The 16560-nt window shown below is 34.3% G+C and overlaps 2 protein-coding genes across 2 annotated transcripts in view; one reads left to right on the forward strand and one right to left on the reverse strand.

Annotated features, from left to right (window-relative positions):
* Positions 1-2797, forward strand: part of LOC141301318 (GTPase IMAP family member 8-like) — a 27311-nt gene extending 24514 nt beyond the window's left edge. The window contains exons 6-7 of the mRNA XM_073831566.1: positions 1889-2044; positions 2547-2797. Of these exons, the coding sequence (XP_073687667.1) occupies positions 1889-2044; positions 2547-2797 (407 nt within the window). The remainder of the gene's footprint in view (positions 1-1888; positions 2045-2546) is intronic.
* The window catches only part of myo5ab (myosin VAb), a 26387-nt gene continuing 12530 nt past the window's right edge, over positions 2704-16560 (reverse strand). The window contains exons 21-40 of the mRNA XM_073831567.1: positions 16098-16337; positions 15817-16011; positions 14451-14544; positions 13729-13877; positions 13512-13625; positions 12363-12500; positions 11322-11378; positions 10996-11220; positions 10869-10906; positions 10678-10755; positions 9294-9492; positions 9123-9216; positions 8787-8933; positions 8506-8660; positions 8263-8349; positions 6817-6967; positions 6102-6384; positions 4463-4637; positions 4237-4317; positions 2704-4149 (exon numbers count right to left, since the gene is read on the reverse strand). Coding sequence (XP_073687668.1) covers positions 3997-4149; positions 4237-4317; positions 4463-4637; positions 6102-6384; positions 6817-6967; positions 8263-8349; positions 8506-8660; positions 8787-8933; positions 9123-9216; positions 9294-9492; positions 10678-10755; positions 10869-10906; positions 10996-11220; positions 11322-11378; positions 12363-12500; positions 13512-13625; positions 13729-13877; positions 14451-14544; positions 15817-16011; positions 16098-16337 — 2853 coding nt within the window. The 3' untranslated portion in view covers positions 2704-3996. The remainder of the gene's footprint in view (positions 4150-4236; positions 4318-4462; positions 4638-6101; positions 6385-6816; positions 6968-8262; positions 8350-8505; positions 8661-8786; positions 8934-9122; positions 9217-9293; positions 9493-10677; positions 10756-10868; positions 10907-10995; positions 11221-11321; positions 11379-12362; positions 12501-13511; positions 13626-13728; positions 13878-14450; positions 14545-15816; positions 16012-16097; positions 16338-16560) is intronic.

The raw sequence follows: 16560 nt of genomic DNA on the forward strand, positions 1-16560 counted from the left end.
AAATGAGTTACCGCCTTAACGTACGTAACATTCCCAGATGGTGTTTTCCTACTTTGTTTGTAGTGTTATTTGCCGTTTTACCTACTGCATTGTTACCTCTGTTCTTGAGACTTAAAGTTTACAGCACTGTTACATCTTACACCTGTTGTGTTTGCACTATAGTAGTAGTGGAACTGAACTTTTCAATTTAGTTGATTCTTATGTTACTGTGAACTGTGCACATTTACATCAGTGTGTTATCCACAAATAAAGGGATATAGAAATGTTCGTGTTTTTTCAATTTATTGCTGCAACGTGGTATGCAATATGCAAAACAGATAATGCATGTTTAATGCTGCGTTCCAGGCAAGTCGTGCCAAATTGTCTGAGCGCATTTATTATTATTAATTTGAATGCAACGTTATATTGTCCTAAAGACTATTTTTCCACGATGTACCACTTGCATAAACAACGCACCTCATATCAGAGCTCGGAACTGGGAGTACGTTGATCTAACGTTAGTACGAGTTCACAGATGGGAAATCACAGGTTTGACAGTGCACTTTCACCGGTAGAAGGCTGGAAAAACACGGGTAACGGGTTGCCTGAAACGCGGCATAACTGAAGGCTGTAAAACATTGTTTGTCTATGTATAAGTACACATACATGTGTATATTTTATACGTGTTATATCTATATCTATATATATATATATACACATATATTAGTAGTCAACATTCGAAGTGGATCAAAAAAGTTAAAGTCCTAAGACATGATTTTATTATGACAACTTTGAAAGCTTTCGATCCACTTCAAATGTTAACTAGTGTATATGTAATTAATTTAAATTTTATAAATGTACATGTGTATATACATATAAATACACGCAATACATGAACATATTTACACAGAAAAGTTTATGTTGGATGACATTCCTTGAGAGCAACTGATTTGACAGCATTAATTTCTTAATTCATGGTTTCATAACAACGCTGGGGCACATATTAGTCAACTAATGCTTTTCCGTCTAACTGCTTGTACCCACGCCATGCAACGCCGTTTTGTTAACTCGGACACTTGGGATCCAAGGTGATTGTCCAAGCTGGAAAGCTGGAAAATCAAACATTTGACAGTCGGCGTACATGCTGGTAATCGGTGAGATTGTGGCAATTAACAACACAACAATAGTTCACCAAAAATTATTATTTATGCAGAATAAAGTAGACTAAAACTTCACGATCACAATCAAACACAGTGTTCACTGCAGCTCCGTTACCTAAATTCCCAACATGCATTGCGTTGCTGACGTCACGTTCCCAGACTCTATTACTCCCATTCACCGGCCACTGACCACAAAACTAAATCACGGTCAATCTCAAAAACGGCTCGTTTGTCGTAATTATGCTTTTAGATATAAGTTTGTCTTGTTTACAGTAAAAAAAAAAAAAAAAAAAAAAAAAAACCGGCCCAGGTTGCATTTTGGCAATAGTTATCCTTTAATTTGTAACCTTGTTACTGCTTCTACTATTATTCCAGCTGTTTATTTAATGTACTTCTAGAAAATAAAATTTAAAACATGATCAGCAAAAATGTATCTCAGCTAATATTTAATTTGACCTCCCGAGGTTGATGAGCAATATTTTTTAAATGTTAAGGTTCAAACTTGGAAAAAAAAAAACTATAGAGTCAACTCTGCAATAAATGAAGACCAAGCCATTAAATTAACAAATAAATCAACAGATATGATGAGGTCAAAATTATAATTTTGAAAAAGTATTTGGTAATGCTTTGAATTATCATCTTTCATTGATTCCCTATATGACATCAATTAATTTTGCAGTAGGCTACATCAGTTGAAGGGAACATTTTTCAAATGTTAAATATCGGAATTCTGATTACTTTTTTTCCAGTGCGTGGAGATGAGAGGATGAACACATCATCTTTGGGAAGTTCTGATTATGGTTCACTTAGATCACAATCAGAACCAGACGACCAGTCATCACGCTCCAGAGATTCATCTCACCTAAAAATACGTAACAGCATGGAAACACCACCAATGAGTGAGTGTATTTTGTTTTATTTGGCACTTTTCACCAACACAGTGGTGTACCATAACATTTTTATTAAAGCACAAGAGGCACAAATCCCATGTTTATGTCCCAGGACCTGTTGGATATTTTAGACAAACTTTAAATGCTGATTGTAGCATCACCTTTTGACCTTCTCAAAATTAAACCCATACATTATAATCTGTGAACTGATATTAAATTGATTGTAATACAAACTTGTTAATTATAGGCTAATTTTTAATAATTAGCTATAGAAAGTGTTGATTTTTTTTTATAATGACCTACATTGTCTAACATGATGTGGCCTGTAACCACATGATCTGTTTTACACAAACTTATTTATTTCTTGATTTTTCAGGCAATGTCATTTGATCTTGGTATTAATCAATTACTGTCGAACTGTACTGGTGGTACTTCATGTACTTTTGTATGCAATAGCTTTATCATTTTATAGAACATTGAAGGTGAATTGAAATTTTCTTTTTTTTTATTTTCCCAGTGAGTGGAGATAAGAGGTTGGACACATGGTCTATCAGAAGTTCTGCTTATGGTTCATTCAGATCAGGTGCAGACAGCGCTTCAGTTTTTAGCTCATCACTCTCAAAAGTCTCCCCTCACAGCTCAGGGTTTGGGTCTGTGCAACCCATTTCTGAGTCTGTGGAACTATCAGAAATCAAAAGAACACAGGATGTGCACAAGAGCGTCGAACATGACCGTGAAGATGCTGAGTCAGACGCAGAAGCAAAGTGATGGCTGAATAATCCTGTGTAGTTTTGGCCTTAAAAGTTTAACAATAAAAGATACAAAATGTCTTAAAGTAATAATTAACTTGTTCTATAAAAAAAATATCTAAACAAACCTATAGTATATGTCAAGTATTTTATCATGTGTATCTACTGACATGTACATACATATTTTTGGTTACTTTTTTAAATTGTTAGAACATAACGTAATTTTTGGTATTATAATGTTATACCATATATATCGATCTGTGGAAAATGCACTACATTTACAGTTTTATTAATAAAATTATATTGTATTGTTGTATTTTCAGACAGGCCTGAAAAATATGGAAATGGTCATGCTACTGAAGTACCCATTTACTTCTATATAATCTCAAATCCATATTTTTTGTCATCTTCTATTTTGCATGTATTACAAAATATAAAGACCAAGTTTTAAAAAATACCTTCTGGTAGCAAGATTTGATTGTCAGAATATGTACGATTCTTATTTGAAAACGTGTGTGCTTTTATTTCATAATAAACAATAATAAGGTTTATGATAAGATGTAGGCATGATATTTTTACAGAAAATCAATAAAGTACATTATTATACCTTTAAGTAATTTCTCAGTATGTGCCTTCTTGCTCAAGCTTATTAGAAAAAATCTGTCTCAAATGTCAGTAAACTCTTTCCACAGACCATATTAACTTAAGTGCCAAGACTTAGTGTTCAAACTTATTGAAACTTGGGTTAGTATTCAACAATCATCATCGAAAAGTTCTTTCTAAAAATGTAAAATCAAGAACCTACCCTATATGAATATGTTAAAGCTCTTTTTATACCACGGTTTCAGATTTCAAATGGAAATGATGACAGTATTTTTACATACAAATACTGCACATATTTAAGATATTTATAAAGCTCAAGAAAATTCCATTTTAAATCCATAAATATGCTTTACAGCAATAATTCCTTTAGTCAAAGAGCACCAGATGCATGAGATATAACAACTGAGGTCCTAAACATTACAACCCATTTTAACTCCAAAATACTTTGCAATACACCAGCAAATACAGTGAAATATGTTTAACATTTCTAAAATTCATAAGTGAAATCCATTACAGTCATATGGGGAGTGTAAACATTCCACAAAAAACACAATTCAAGGCTATATTACATTCTGTCTGTTTTTTAGTTTCCGTAATGGCATCACTGTTGTGTTTTTAAACTCGTGTCAGGAAGTTCAGATTAAGGCTGCTGGGGATCTGAATGGTCTCGAGAGCCACAGGTGACGGGTTGAAGGGGAAAGTGACTGGGAAAATGATCTTGGCATCCATCAGTAACTGAGAAGACTCCTTACGATCCTTTAATAAAGTCTAGAAAGAATGGAGAAGTGTTTTAACATCTAAATCTAACAATATCTGCTTTTAAAATACATATCAAATCATTGAGAAATGACTCACCTGTACAGACTTTATGAATGATATACATACTCTCTCCTCAAACTCATTGACTGGTGTGTACAAGCTGAGGATTTTCACAATCTGTCCCAGGGAAAGGAAAAAAACAGGCAGAAATTTAGAACTGAACTTAATGTTATATCTGAGATGCTTCTTTTAGCTCTCGTTCGCTCACACACACACACACACACACACACACACACACACACACACACACACACACACACACCTGTTCAGTGGTGAGAGCTGTACACATGGTGCAGATGGCCTCTGCGTCGTCCTGGCTCTTCTTTTTGATCTGCAGAAGCTGAGCCGCCTGGATCAGAGGCTCCAGAGACTCACGCGCTCCACTGCCCTGAAGATCTTTATCCAGCAACCACTCCTCCAGCTGACACACATTATACCTTATATGATGGAGGAGAAAAAAAATAAATAAATAAATAATATATATATATATATATATATATATATATATATATATATACACACACACACACACACACACACACACACACACACACACACACACACACACACCCATTAATAAACACTACCAGTCAAAAGTTTTTGAACAGTAAGATTTTTATACAGAAGTCTTTTCTGCTCACCAAGCCTGCCTTTATTTGATCAAAAGTGCAGCAAAAACAGAACATTTTGAATTTTTTTTTTATATTTAAAACTGCTGTTTTCTATTTGAATACATTTTAAAATGTAATTTATTCCTGTGATCAAACCTACTTTTAGGACTATTACTCCAGTCTTTAATATCACATGATCCTCTAGAAAAAACTATTAGCCGATTTGCGGTTCAAAACACATTTTTTTATTATCATCATCAATATTTAAAACAGTTGAGCACATTTTTTCAAAATTCTTTAATTAAAAGAAAGATCCAAAGATCTGAAATTAAAGCTTTTGTAACATTATACACTATACCATCTGTATACATTTTGTTTCTTGTACACAGATGGTATAGTGTATAATGTTAAATTATAGAAATTAATATTATTATTTAGGAAGGATGCTTTAAATTGGTAAAAAGTGATGATAAATGGCCCTGTTCAACTATTTTACCCCCTGTCCGACGCCCCTGATAATAGTATAATAATAATAATAATACTTTTTTTTGAGCAGCATATTACAATAATTTTTGAAGGATCATGTGACTGGGGTAATGATGCTACAAATTCATCTTTGAAATCACAGAAATAAATTATATATAAAATAATTTTACTATTTGAATATATCTTAAAATGTGTTTTTGCTGTACTTTGGATCAAATAAATGCAGGCTTATTTAATAAAACATTAATATTCTTACTGTTCCCAAAAATTTGACTGGTAGTGTATTTGTTATAAAATATAGTTTTTTTATTAAAATATATTTATACTTCTAATGCTATAAATGTATTTATTTTGTAAAAATTTCATTTTATAAGGAGAAAAATGAAATAGCATTTCATATAATAGACTATTGAAATGCTATTTTATAGAAATATACATTTATAATTTATAACTGATAAATGCTAAAAATATTTAATCATTTGTATTATATATTAAAAAGCATTTCACTAGTGTATCATTTCATACTGTTTTTTAAATACAATTATAATACACTATATTAACATTTTAAGTGAAACAAGACCATCTCCTAAAATAAAATGATATTTAAATAAAATAGTTTCTAAATATTTGTTTTATAATTTTTAAACTTTCCCATGAATGAATAAATCACAATAAAAAATTATATTAGACTAAATTAAATAATACACACATATGAATCCTTTTTTTTTTTTTTTCAAAATTATGATTAACATTTGTTTTTAACCCAGACCACCCACAGGTCTAGTGGCCTCTAGTGGTCATTACCTGATCTGCAGGCCTTTACTCCAGGAGCACATGTCCTTGCGGAGCAGCAAGTTGTTGAGTGTGACAGAGCAGATGACGTAGAACTGCTGTTTGATGAACTGTCGGACCAGCTCAGTGTCATTGCCGTGCTGAAGAAGTGTGTAATAAAACACATCCAGCTGCTTCAAAATGGACTCCAGTGAGTGAGAGCTCTCCTCATGGAAACTAGAAGTACGCTTCCTCATTCCTGTGGGCTTCACACCCATTACACCCTGAATGGTCTCCTGCTCCAACATGGCTGGTGCTAGGATGAGGAAAAGAGGGAATGATCAAGCAGAGAGTATATAATATATGTGACCCTGGACCACAAAACCAGTCATAAGGGCCAATTTTTTTTAAAATTGAGATTCTTACATCATCCGAATGCTGAATAATAAGCTTTTCATTTGAGAAAATCACCTTTAAGTTGTCCAAATGAAGTTCTTAGCATTGCATATTACTAATCAAAAACTATGTTTTTATATATTTATGGTAAGAAATGTACAATATATGTTCATGGAACATGATCTTTACTTAATATCCTAATGATTTTTGGCATAAAAGAAAAATCAATTATTTTGACCCGTACAATGTATTGTTGTTTATTGCTACAAACATACCTGTGCTACTTAAGATTGGTTTTGTGTTCCAGGGTCACAAATATTAAAATATTTATAACCAGAGAATGCAGAGTTACCAATCATGGGGTGTAAGATGTTTTCTAAGACCCTGATGAGCTGCTGGTAGATCTGAATAGCCAGATCACTCAGAACCTGTCGGTACTCTGACAGGTCAAAGTTTGTCAGACAGTGTTTGTTCTGCCGCGGCGTGTTGTGCTTTGTGTACGACTAAAAGAGGTCCGGAAGAGATCAAATATTAGTACAGCATTCGCATATTACAAAAACAAAAAACATATATAACAAAAAACATACACATTCATGTGTACAGACATCCCCGTTTCAAACATTTTCCCTACTCTCAACATTTGCAGCTAGCTTCTTCAGAAAGCTGACGATTTTAGAAAGCTTTTAGCATCTTCTGTTTAGTACCGACCTGAATAAGATATTTCACATAAAAGATGTTTACATGTAGTCCACAAGAGAAAATAAGAGTTGAATTTATAAAAATGACCCCGTTCAAAAGTTTACACCCCCTTGATTCTTAATACTATGTTGTTACCTGAATGATCCACAGCTGTTTTTCTTGTGTTTTGTTTAGTGATAGTTGTTCATGAGTCCCTCGTTTGTCCCGAACAGTTAAACTGCCTGCTTTTCTTCAGAAAAATCCTTCAGGTCCCACAAATTCTTTGGTTTTCCAGTGTTTCTGTGTATTTGAACCCAACAAAGGGTTTTTGCGATCCATCTTTTCATACTGAGGACAACTGAGGGACTCAGTAACTATTACAGAAGGTTCAAACCCTCACTGATGCTCCAGATGGAACAACAATGCATTAGGAGCCAGGTGTGAAAACTTTTGAATTTGAAGATCAGGGTAAATTTTATATAATTTTTGTCTTCGTGGGAACATGCAAGTATTTCCTGTAGCTTCTGAAGGGCAGTACTAAATGAAAAAATATCATATTTAAGTTAAAAAAAAACCACCTCATTCTGTTCAAAAATTCACCCCCGGCTCTCAATGCATCATTTTTCCATTCTGAAGCATCAGTGAGCGTTTGAACCTTCTCTAATAGTTGCATATGAGTCTCTCAGTTGTCCTCAGTGTGAAAAGATGGATCTCAAAATCATACAGTCATTGTTGGAAGGGGTTTAAATACACAAAAATGCTGAAAAACCAAAGAACCTGAGGGATTTTTCTGAAGAACAGCAGGCAGTTTAACTTTAGTACAAACAAGGAACTCATGAACAACTATCACAAAAAAAAGCAAAAAACAAAACAAAACAAAAAAACAGCTGTGGATCATTCAGGTAACAGTATTAAGAATCAAGTGTATGCAAACTTTTGAACGGGGTCATTTTTATAAATTCAACTATTATTTTCTCTTGTAAACATCTTTTATGTGAAATATCTTTTTCAGGTCAGCACTAAATAAAAAAATGACATGCATTTTGTATGATCCCTCTTACTTTGGTAAAATAACATTTGGCAGATTCTGGAAGGTCTGTGTATTTGAACAACAACAAACCTCTTCTCCACTGTACTGCTTCAGGCAGTGTAAGAAGCGACAGGTGTTTGCCAACCAGAAGGAAATGGTTTCAAATTCTCCCCGTTTCTGCAAAGATATGTTATTACATATTACTTACAAAAAGTTCACAGCATGTTTTTGTCAAATGTTTAATCAAAATAATCTGGACCACATTTTTAATGTAAAGATGGTTCAGTATCATTGCAGTGGATTTAACATTTTCTGACTGAGAGAGTCTCTCACCTTTAATACGTTCTTGATGGCGTAGATAGAGGAGTTCAGAAGGTTGGAGACCCGCTGGTCATCGTTGGCGTAGTCAGCATGTCGCAGACACATGAAGAGAATGTAAGCAGGCAGACCTGGGACCAAGTTCACCGCCACACCTCGAGGTTTGAGCTCTGTGGGAAAATATGTTGAAGAATTTAGTGCCATTTGTGCAACTTTGAATGAGCAAAAGAAAGCATCTACAGTATAACCAGTTGTATTTTTAGTCTCGCTGTTGATATTATTGCAGTTCAGATCACCTGTGATGAGTATCTTGAACAGTTTGCTCTCGTCTTCTTTTCTGTACTCTAGCATGCCCTGGAAATCCCTCTCTTTGCGAACAATACTGACCATGCGACCGCTCTCGCCAACCATGTTCTCTGGAGAGGACTGTGCGATATGACCAACTGCCAACACCAAAAACATTAATACTTTAAAAAAAAAAAAAAACTTGGAATGCCGCTCGTACAGAAATTCATGTGACATTCATCTACAAAGCATAAACCTCACATTTTAAAGACTTTCGAGACAAAAATAATGATGAATTCAGTGTCCTAACTTGACTGATTGTATTAATGTTTTGTATTCAAAATTACCCTCAGCCTCCCCAAACTTTTTCACATATATTTTCAGGTGTTTCTTTAGTTTGCGGATCATTTTGTCTTGTTTCCCCATCTGCTCCAAGAGGTCCTAGAATTGACAGAAATTGTTTTAATACAGAAGAATGTTTCCTTTGATGTATTACAATGTATATTTGTCATTGTTACCATATTTTGTTGAGTGAGGCGACTGATCTCATGCTGTAGGCTAGCTTGTATTCGAGCGTCATGCGGAAGCTCCAAGCTGTTCGACAGCATCTGGTGCTGCTGATCAAGCTCCGCCCTTAACCGCTGAAGCTCCGCCCTCAAACCCTCCACCTCCTTCTCATGGGACTGTCCCTGAGTTTGCAACTGGGACTCCAGAATCCTGCGTGCGAGAGACAGATTTTAAAATGTTACTCGAGATATGCACTAAACTATTGACAGACTATTCGTTTTTCTACTTATTTTGAATAGAATTATATTTTTTATAATTTACAGTTTTAATTTTACTCTATACACACTACCAGTCAAAAGCTTTGGGATTTGTAATGTTTTTTTAAAAAAAAGTCTCATCTGCTCACTAAGCCTTCATTTGTTTGATCCAAAGCACAGCAAAAACAGTAAATTAAAAAATACATATTTTTACTATTTAAAATAACTGTTTTCTATTTAAATATATTTTAAAATGTAATTTGTTTGTGTAATTTCAAAGCTGATTTTTTTGCTCCAATCACATGATCATTCAGAAATCATTCTAATATTCTGATTTGCTGCTCGAAAAACATTATGATTATTATTATGTTGAAAACCACTAAGTAGAATGCTTCCGGTTTCTTTGATAAATAGTAAGTTCAGAAGAACAGCATCTAGAAATCTTCTGCAACATTATAAGGTCTTTATCATAACTTTTGATTAATTTAAAGCATCCTTGCTAAATGAAAGAAAAATTATACTGACTCCAGACTTTTGAATGGTAAAGTGTATAATGCGTTTATGTGTTATAATGCTTTTTATTTTAGATAAATACTGGTCTTTGGATTAATATGAATAAATATTAATAATAAATATTTCTTAAACAGCAAATCAGCATATTAGAATGATTTTAGCAGGATCATGTGACACTGAAGACTAAGTAATGATGAAAATGTAGCTTTGATCACAGGAATACATTACATTTTAAAATACATTTAAATAGAAAACATTATTTTAAATAGTAAAAATATTCCACAATATTACTGCTTTTTCTGTATTTTGGATTAAATAAATGGATTCTTGGTGAGCAGAAGAGACTTCATTAAAAAAAAAAACTTTTGACTGGCAGTGTAGCTGAAATATAAGTTTTTATATATTTTACTAGGGCTGGGCGATTTGGCCTAAAATCAAAATGTCGATTAATTGAACATTTTAACCCGATTATGATTAATGAACGATTATTTTATTCATTAGTAAAACTATATTTAATTATATTTAAATAATATTTATTTTTTTGTCCTCATAGTTCACTGACAAGTGCAAATTAGTGTATGTAAGAAAGAACATCTTTTTATATAGTGAATCTATTTTATTTTACCTGTTAGTTTCCTTCAGGCTCTCATAAGCCATCCAGAGTTCTCCATCTTCATTAAGTTCATGAAGGTCTGTGGGGGATCTGTGAGAGAAAGAGTCATGAGTGACTTCCAATTATATGGACGTATCCATGTTACAGCGTGAACATTGGTATGATTGGAAATACAAATTCATGAAATATAAAAGCTGACTTACCTGCTTGAGTCACCTGAATCTCCTTCAGTTCCTGTTTCCTGAAAAAAAAAAAAGATATACATGAAATTTTCACATATGGAATGTCGGATGGCTGAAAAAAAAAAAAAAAAAAAAGCTTGCACACTACTTTATGTTTAAATGTCTCGTGGTTGACCAGTTGAGACCGCAAAATAAGCACTTCCTCCTTTCGCATCTCGAGCTCTTCAGTGGTGGTGTTGAGCTGTTCGAGGAGCACGTTATAGGCCTGACCTCCAGGGGATGCTGCCTTTGACCCCGACCCTTTACAGAGGGACTGACGGAGCTCCTGCAGATCTTTCTTGAGCTTTTTATTGTCAGACTCAAGCTCCTGACGCTATGAGCACATCACAAAACACACACACCTATATATTTCTCTGAATGTGTGAAAGACAAGCCCAAAAGTTTATTTAGAGAGCAAAAATGTGTTTTTGATACCTTCAGAGCCTCATAGTCTCTTTCAGCCCCTAACACTCTCTGACAATCTTCCAGTTCCTGAAAACAAAAAGACAAAAAGGCATGACTTTCAGTGCATGATACATTTTTTCATTTAAATGTGTCTTGGCAATGTGTGGACACAACCACCCTACAATGACAAAAATCCATTAACTTTTTTAAATCCACAAAATCCCTAAACAGTCTCAATTAATCAAGCCATTTTGATTTTCTAAGCAGTATGACATCATAGCAGAAATATTAGTATATTTCTGCCTTCAGCCAGTTGTACACTGTCCACTATTTTCTCCGCACTCGAGCAGCTGTAGCAACAACAAAGCAATGCAGGAGCTTTGTACTGTCACTTTCTAGTCAGCTAACCAATCAGAGTGGAGGAGGGGCGGGGCTAATACCGACCAACCGTCCTTGCTTGTACACGCATGAACAACATTGGAGTTAATGGTGTTCAGTTAATATTGCTTGTCTCCAAGTATTTACGTCTTTACCAGATGGAATTGCCGGGCTACCATAATACTGTTAAAAAATAATGCTTGGAGAAACATTTTATTTGTGATGTGTTTGCCAATACTTAAGCTCAATGGAAAAATAGTTGCACTCTCAAGCGCTCACAGCTGGGCATTTTCAGCAGAGCACCTGCCGTTTTCAGCTGGCTAAAAACGGTTTGGTGGACACGCACCCTAAGAGATTTTATTTTCTTAGTCACTGAGGACGCAGTGGATTATTTTTATTTTTGATGGTAGTGCGCCACCGAATACACCAAAAAAAATAAAAGAGAGGGGCAGAGTGAGTAGTAGCTTATTAGCATTTAAAGAGACATGCACTGAAATGGGTAAATGTAAACAGAGCTGTTTTTGACCAGGTAAAAAGGAAGTTAGTTTACACGACCACTGTGGAATTTTAACCCAAGTTATGTTGCAGACATTTCATGAAGACCCTAAAGAATCATACCAACTTGTGGAAAATGGGCATCCGATGACACCTTTAACATTTGGTTGATTTAAACCAAGCTGTTTTAGTTCTTACTTTAGTTCGTTCTAGTTGTAGCTGCTCTTCTTTGGTGTCCATCTCACCCTGCAGGTCCATCTTCTCCTTCTCCAGCTCAGCGACTCTCCTCTGCAGCTTCAGCAGTAGGGACACATCAGCTGCCGTCTGTCCAGCATCCTATATTGCAACAAACACAACCATCATATACTATCATAACAAAATCTAGGACAGGGTTCCCCCACTCTAAGCCAAATGTCAAGTTCCCTGACTTTCACTTAATAAAAAGCTGTCCATGCCCTATAATGAATGAATCCATCCATCCATTTGCAAGCTTTATTTACTTATTTTAGTACAATTGAAATTTTTATTTTCCAGGCATGTTTGCCTTAGTTATTAGATACAGCCTGGTGACTGCATTTGACTTAAGTGATTGCCAGTTGATGTGCAGGAAGGGAATAAAATGGCTTTGAAATATAGCCTAAGCATAAAAATAGGCTGTGTCAAACAATATGATAAAAAAAAAAATACTGTATAGAAAAAGTTAATTTTAATAAATGGAAGCTAATATTTAACCCCTTAACTGTCACTTCCATTTTTGAACAGAGACGTGAAAATGAAAAATTCAAACCTAATTTTTTATAATTCATGAACAAAAACATTTTGTAATATGAATTTAATGTACTTTTTCCACGTAATTTCATTGTCTGATTTTAAAATGGCTTTCAAAGGGTGAATTTTGATATTTTAAGTTTTCAACTGATATATAATTTCTTGTAATTTCCAAAGTGTAATAGAGAAAAAGGCAACAGGGAAGTCTGTTTATGACAAAGGTCAGAACTCCTGTTATGAAGTAGATTTTCCAGGTGCGCTCTTGTCATAAATGAATCTATTATTTTTCCTACATAATTTGTCACACAAAAAATATCTATTTAGGAGCCTTAGACCTTTCCAACAATATATAGTTTGTCATGATTAGATTAGGATTTATTTGTAAAATGGTGAAGAAACTTAGACGTCCCACAGAGTGGACGGGTTAAAGCAACAAACAAAAACGCCTGATATTTCATGACTTGGACCTAAAAGAATAAAAATAAAAATTCCCAGACTTCCCTGATATTTCAGAAATTCCATGACCCGTGGAAAACCCTGCTAGGAGAAACTCAGGAGTCATAGTCTTTAGAAACTGACCTCTCTTTCCAGCGAGCTAACCTCTGACCCTGTGAGCACAGAGCTGTGGACACTCTCTGTTTGACTGCTGCTGTAGCCAGAGTCGGCTCTGTTATGACCAGGTATGGAGAGCTCCTTGGTTAGAAAGATTGGTAGCACAAAATACGTTACAAGTTGAAAAAGAAAATTGAATAATAGCAATGTATTAGGAAAGTGGTGGGAAAAATCTTTTTCTTACTATAGCTGCCTCTTTTTCTGATCTCAGATCAGCGTAGTGCTCTTCCAGTTTCAGGTGTTCGGTCAGAAGGTTCTGGTATCGGAAGCGTTCCTCATTCAGCTGTGCTTGCAGGTGCTCTGTGGCCTCCTGATGGGTTGACTCTGATTTCTCTGTTTAAGACAATGCAGATGACAATTCTTGTTATGTTATGTAAATCCAGTTTTGTACATTGTAAACCATTATGAAAAAGTTAGCAGTCAGATGCATGGCAATGCTTAAGGGTAACTTCCTCCACAAAGATTACAAACATTTTTGCACAAGGCTGTACCAACTAAACTGTGACCATGGAACACAAAACCAGTCTTAAGTAGCACAGGTATATTTGTAGCAATAGCCAACAATACATTATATGGGTCAAAATTATTGATTTTTCTTTTATGCCAAAAATCATTAGGATATTAAGCAAAAATCATGTTCCATGAAGATATTCTGTAATTTGTTTCATTATAAACAATTTTTGACTAGTAATATGCATTTCTAAGAAACTGTAAAAGCAATTTTGTCAATATTTAGATTTGTTGCACCCTTAAAAATACTTGTCAATGGACAAACCATACATCAATGGAAAGCTTATTATTCAGCTTGTGTAGATGATGTATTCATCTCAATTTCAAAAATTACCTTTATGACTGTTTTGTGGTCCAGGGACACAAGTTTGGAAATTTGAAAAAACATGAACCCACCTTTCAACTGCTGCTCCTGTTCCTGGATCAGTCTGTTCATCTCATCTTTCTCACTCTTTAGCAGTGTGTTCTTCTCATTCAGCTCAGCCACCATCTGCAGACAGCAGTTAGATGATTGATCACAGTGTTTTACTCCTCTACAACACATCTGCTTTTTTTTTTTTTTCATCAAAATTGGAAAAGAATATAGGTAACAAACTTAGAGTTGTAGAAGTGTACAGAATATACACTTCTGTTAAAAAAATTGAGATCAGTGAGATTTTTTTGTTTTTTAAAATCTCATCAAGGCTACATTTATTAGATCAAAATGTAGAAAAAAGTAATATTGGGAAATATTATTTCAATGTAAAATAACTGTTTTCTATGTAAATATATTTTCAAAATGCAACTTATTCCTGTGATGCAGAGCTGAATTTTCTTCAGTGCCACGTGATCCTTCAGAAATCATTGTAATATGCTGATTTATTATCAATGTGGACAACAGTTGCGCTGCCTAATATATGTTGTCCTTTAATTCTTTTTTCAAGATTCTTTAATAAATAAGTTAAAAAGTACAGCATTTATTTAAACTAGAAATCTTTTGTAACAATATTAATTACCATTTAAAAGTTTGTGGTCAGTAAATTTGGAATAATTTCTAACTGTGATACTAAAGTCTGAAGTAATGGCTGATTAAAATTCAGCTTTGATCAGGAATACATCACAGGAATCAATTATATATATATTTTTTAAATTAAGAGAAAAACATTTTAGACTGTAATAACATTTCACAATATTACTATTTTCAGTATTTTTTATTTAATTAATGCAGCCTTGATGAGAATAACAGAATTCTTTCAAAAAACATTTAAGAAATCATACAGATCCAAAACTTGAACAGCAGAACGGCAGTGTATATACTTTCTTATGCTCACTAAAGCTGCATTTATGTGATCAAAACAATAAAAACTGTTAAAATTATTAAATATTATTACATTTTTTAAAAACAGTTTGCTATTTTAATACATTTTAAAATGTAATCTATTTCTGAAATGGCAAAGCTGATTTTTGTGCTGCTTAATATTTTTGTGGAAACTGTGATACATTTTTTGTAGGATTCTTGAATGAATAGAATAGAAAGTTCAAAAGAACAGCATTTATTTGAAAGATACATTTTTATAACATTATAAATGTCTTTACTGTCACTTTTAATTAATTTAATGTGTCCTTGCTAAATAAAATTATTAATTTCTTCAACAAAAAAACACACATATACACTACTGTTTAAAATATTTTTGGGTCAATTTTTGGGTATTAAAATTCTATACTATTCTGTTTAAGTAAATTATAAAAGTATATTTATTTTAAGAAAACCAATAAATAAAACCTCTTTGTTCTTCTCCAGCTCCTGACGGACCATTTCCAGCTCCTCCTGTAATGACTTCACCAGGTCTCCACGCTGATGGGCCTCCTCTTCTGCCTCTTGAAGAGTCTTGAGCTGCACATGCAACTTCTCCAACTCGGCAGCGCCGTGGCTCTCCATTTGCCTTACTTGCTCAGAAAGCTCTCGGTTCTCCTTATGCTAAAGATACACAAACAAATTCTAAATCAAACATGGAATCCGCCTTCAATATCAAGATAGATGTAAATAGAAGAGATGAAGGATACCTGCTCATCCAGTTTCCTCTGCAGCTGCATGATTTTGTTCTCCATGCCAAAATTGAGTTTCTTGTAATGCTCGACCGATCTGGCTTCAATCTTTAGTTTCTTGAGCTCTCGACGGGCCAGCATCCTGCGCACGCAACACTGCAGATACACCACAGCCCGCTTGATGCGACGGAAACGCCAGCGGGCCAGAAAGCCACGCACCCAGCGCTGGATCAGTAAAGCTTTGTGCTCACACACCAACTGTACAATAAAACAAGATGACAAAACTCTATAAAACCTGCTATCATCCACAATCTAACATTAAACAGCATTCGCAACCCAAATGTAATGTAACATATTCCTGATTGAAGTGAAAAGTGTAGAGAGAACCTGGTTGGGAATCATGGGCAGACAAACTGTTGCAAACTGTTGTCCCACAACCAAAAAAACAGATTTTACAAAGCAGTTACGTTTCAAATTCAAA

Source organism: Garra rufa, chromosome 25 (assembly GCF_049309525.1).
Source record: "Garra rufa chromosome 25, GarRuf1.0, whole genome shotgun sequence".
In the NCBI taxonomy this organism is placed as follows: Eukaryota; Metazoa; Chordata; class Actinopteri; order Cypriniformes; family Cyprinidae; genus Garra; species Garra rufa.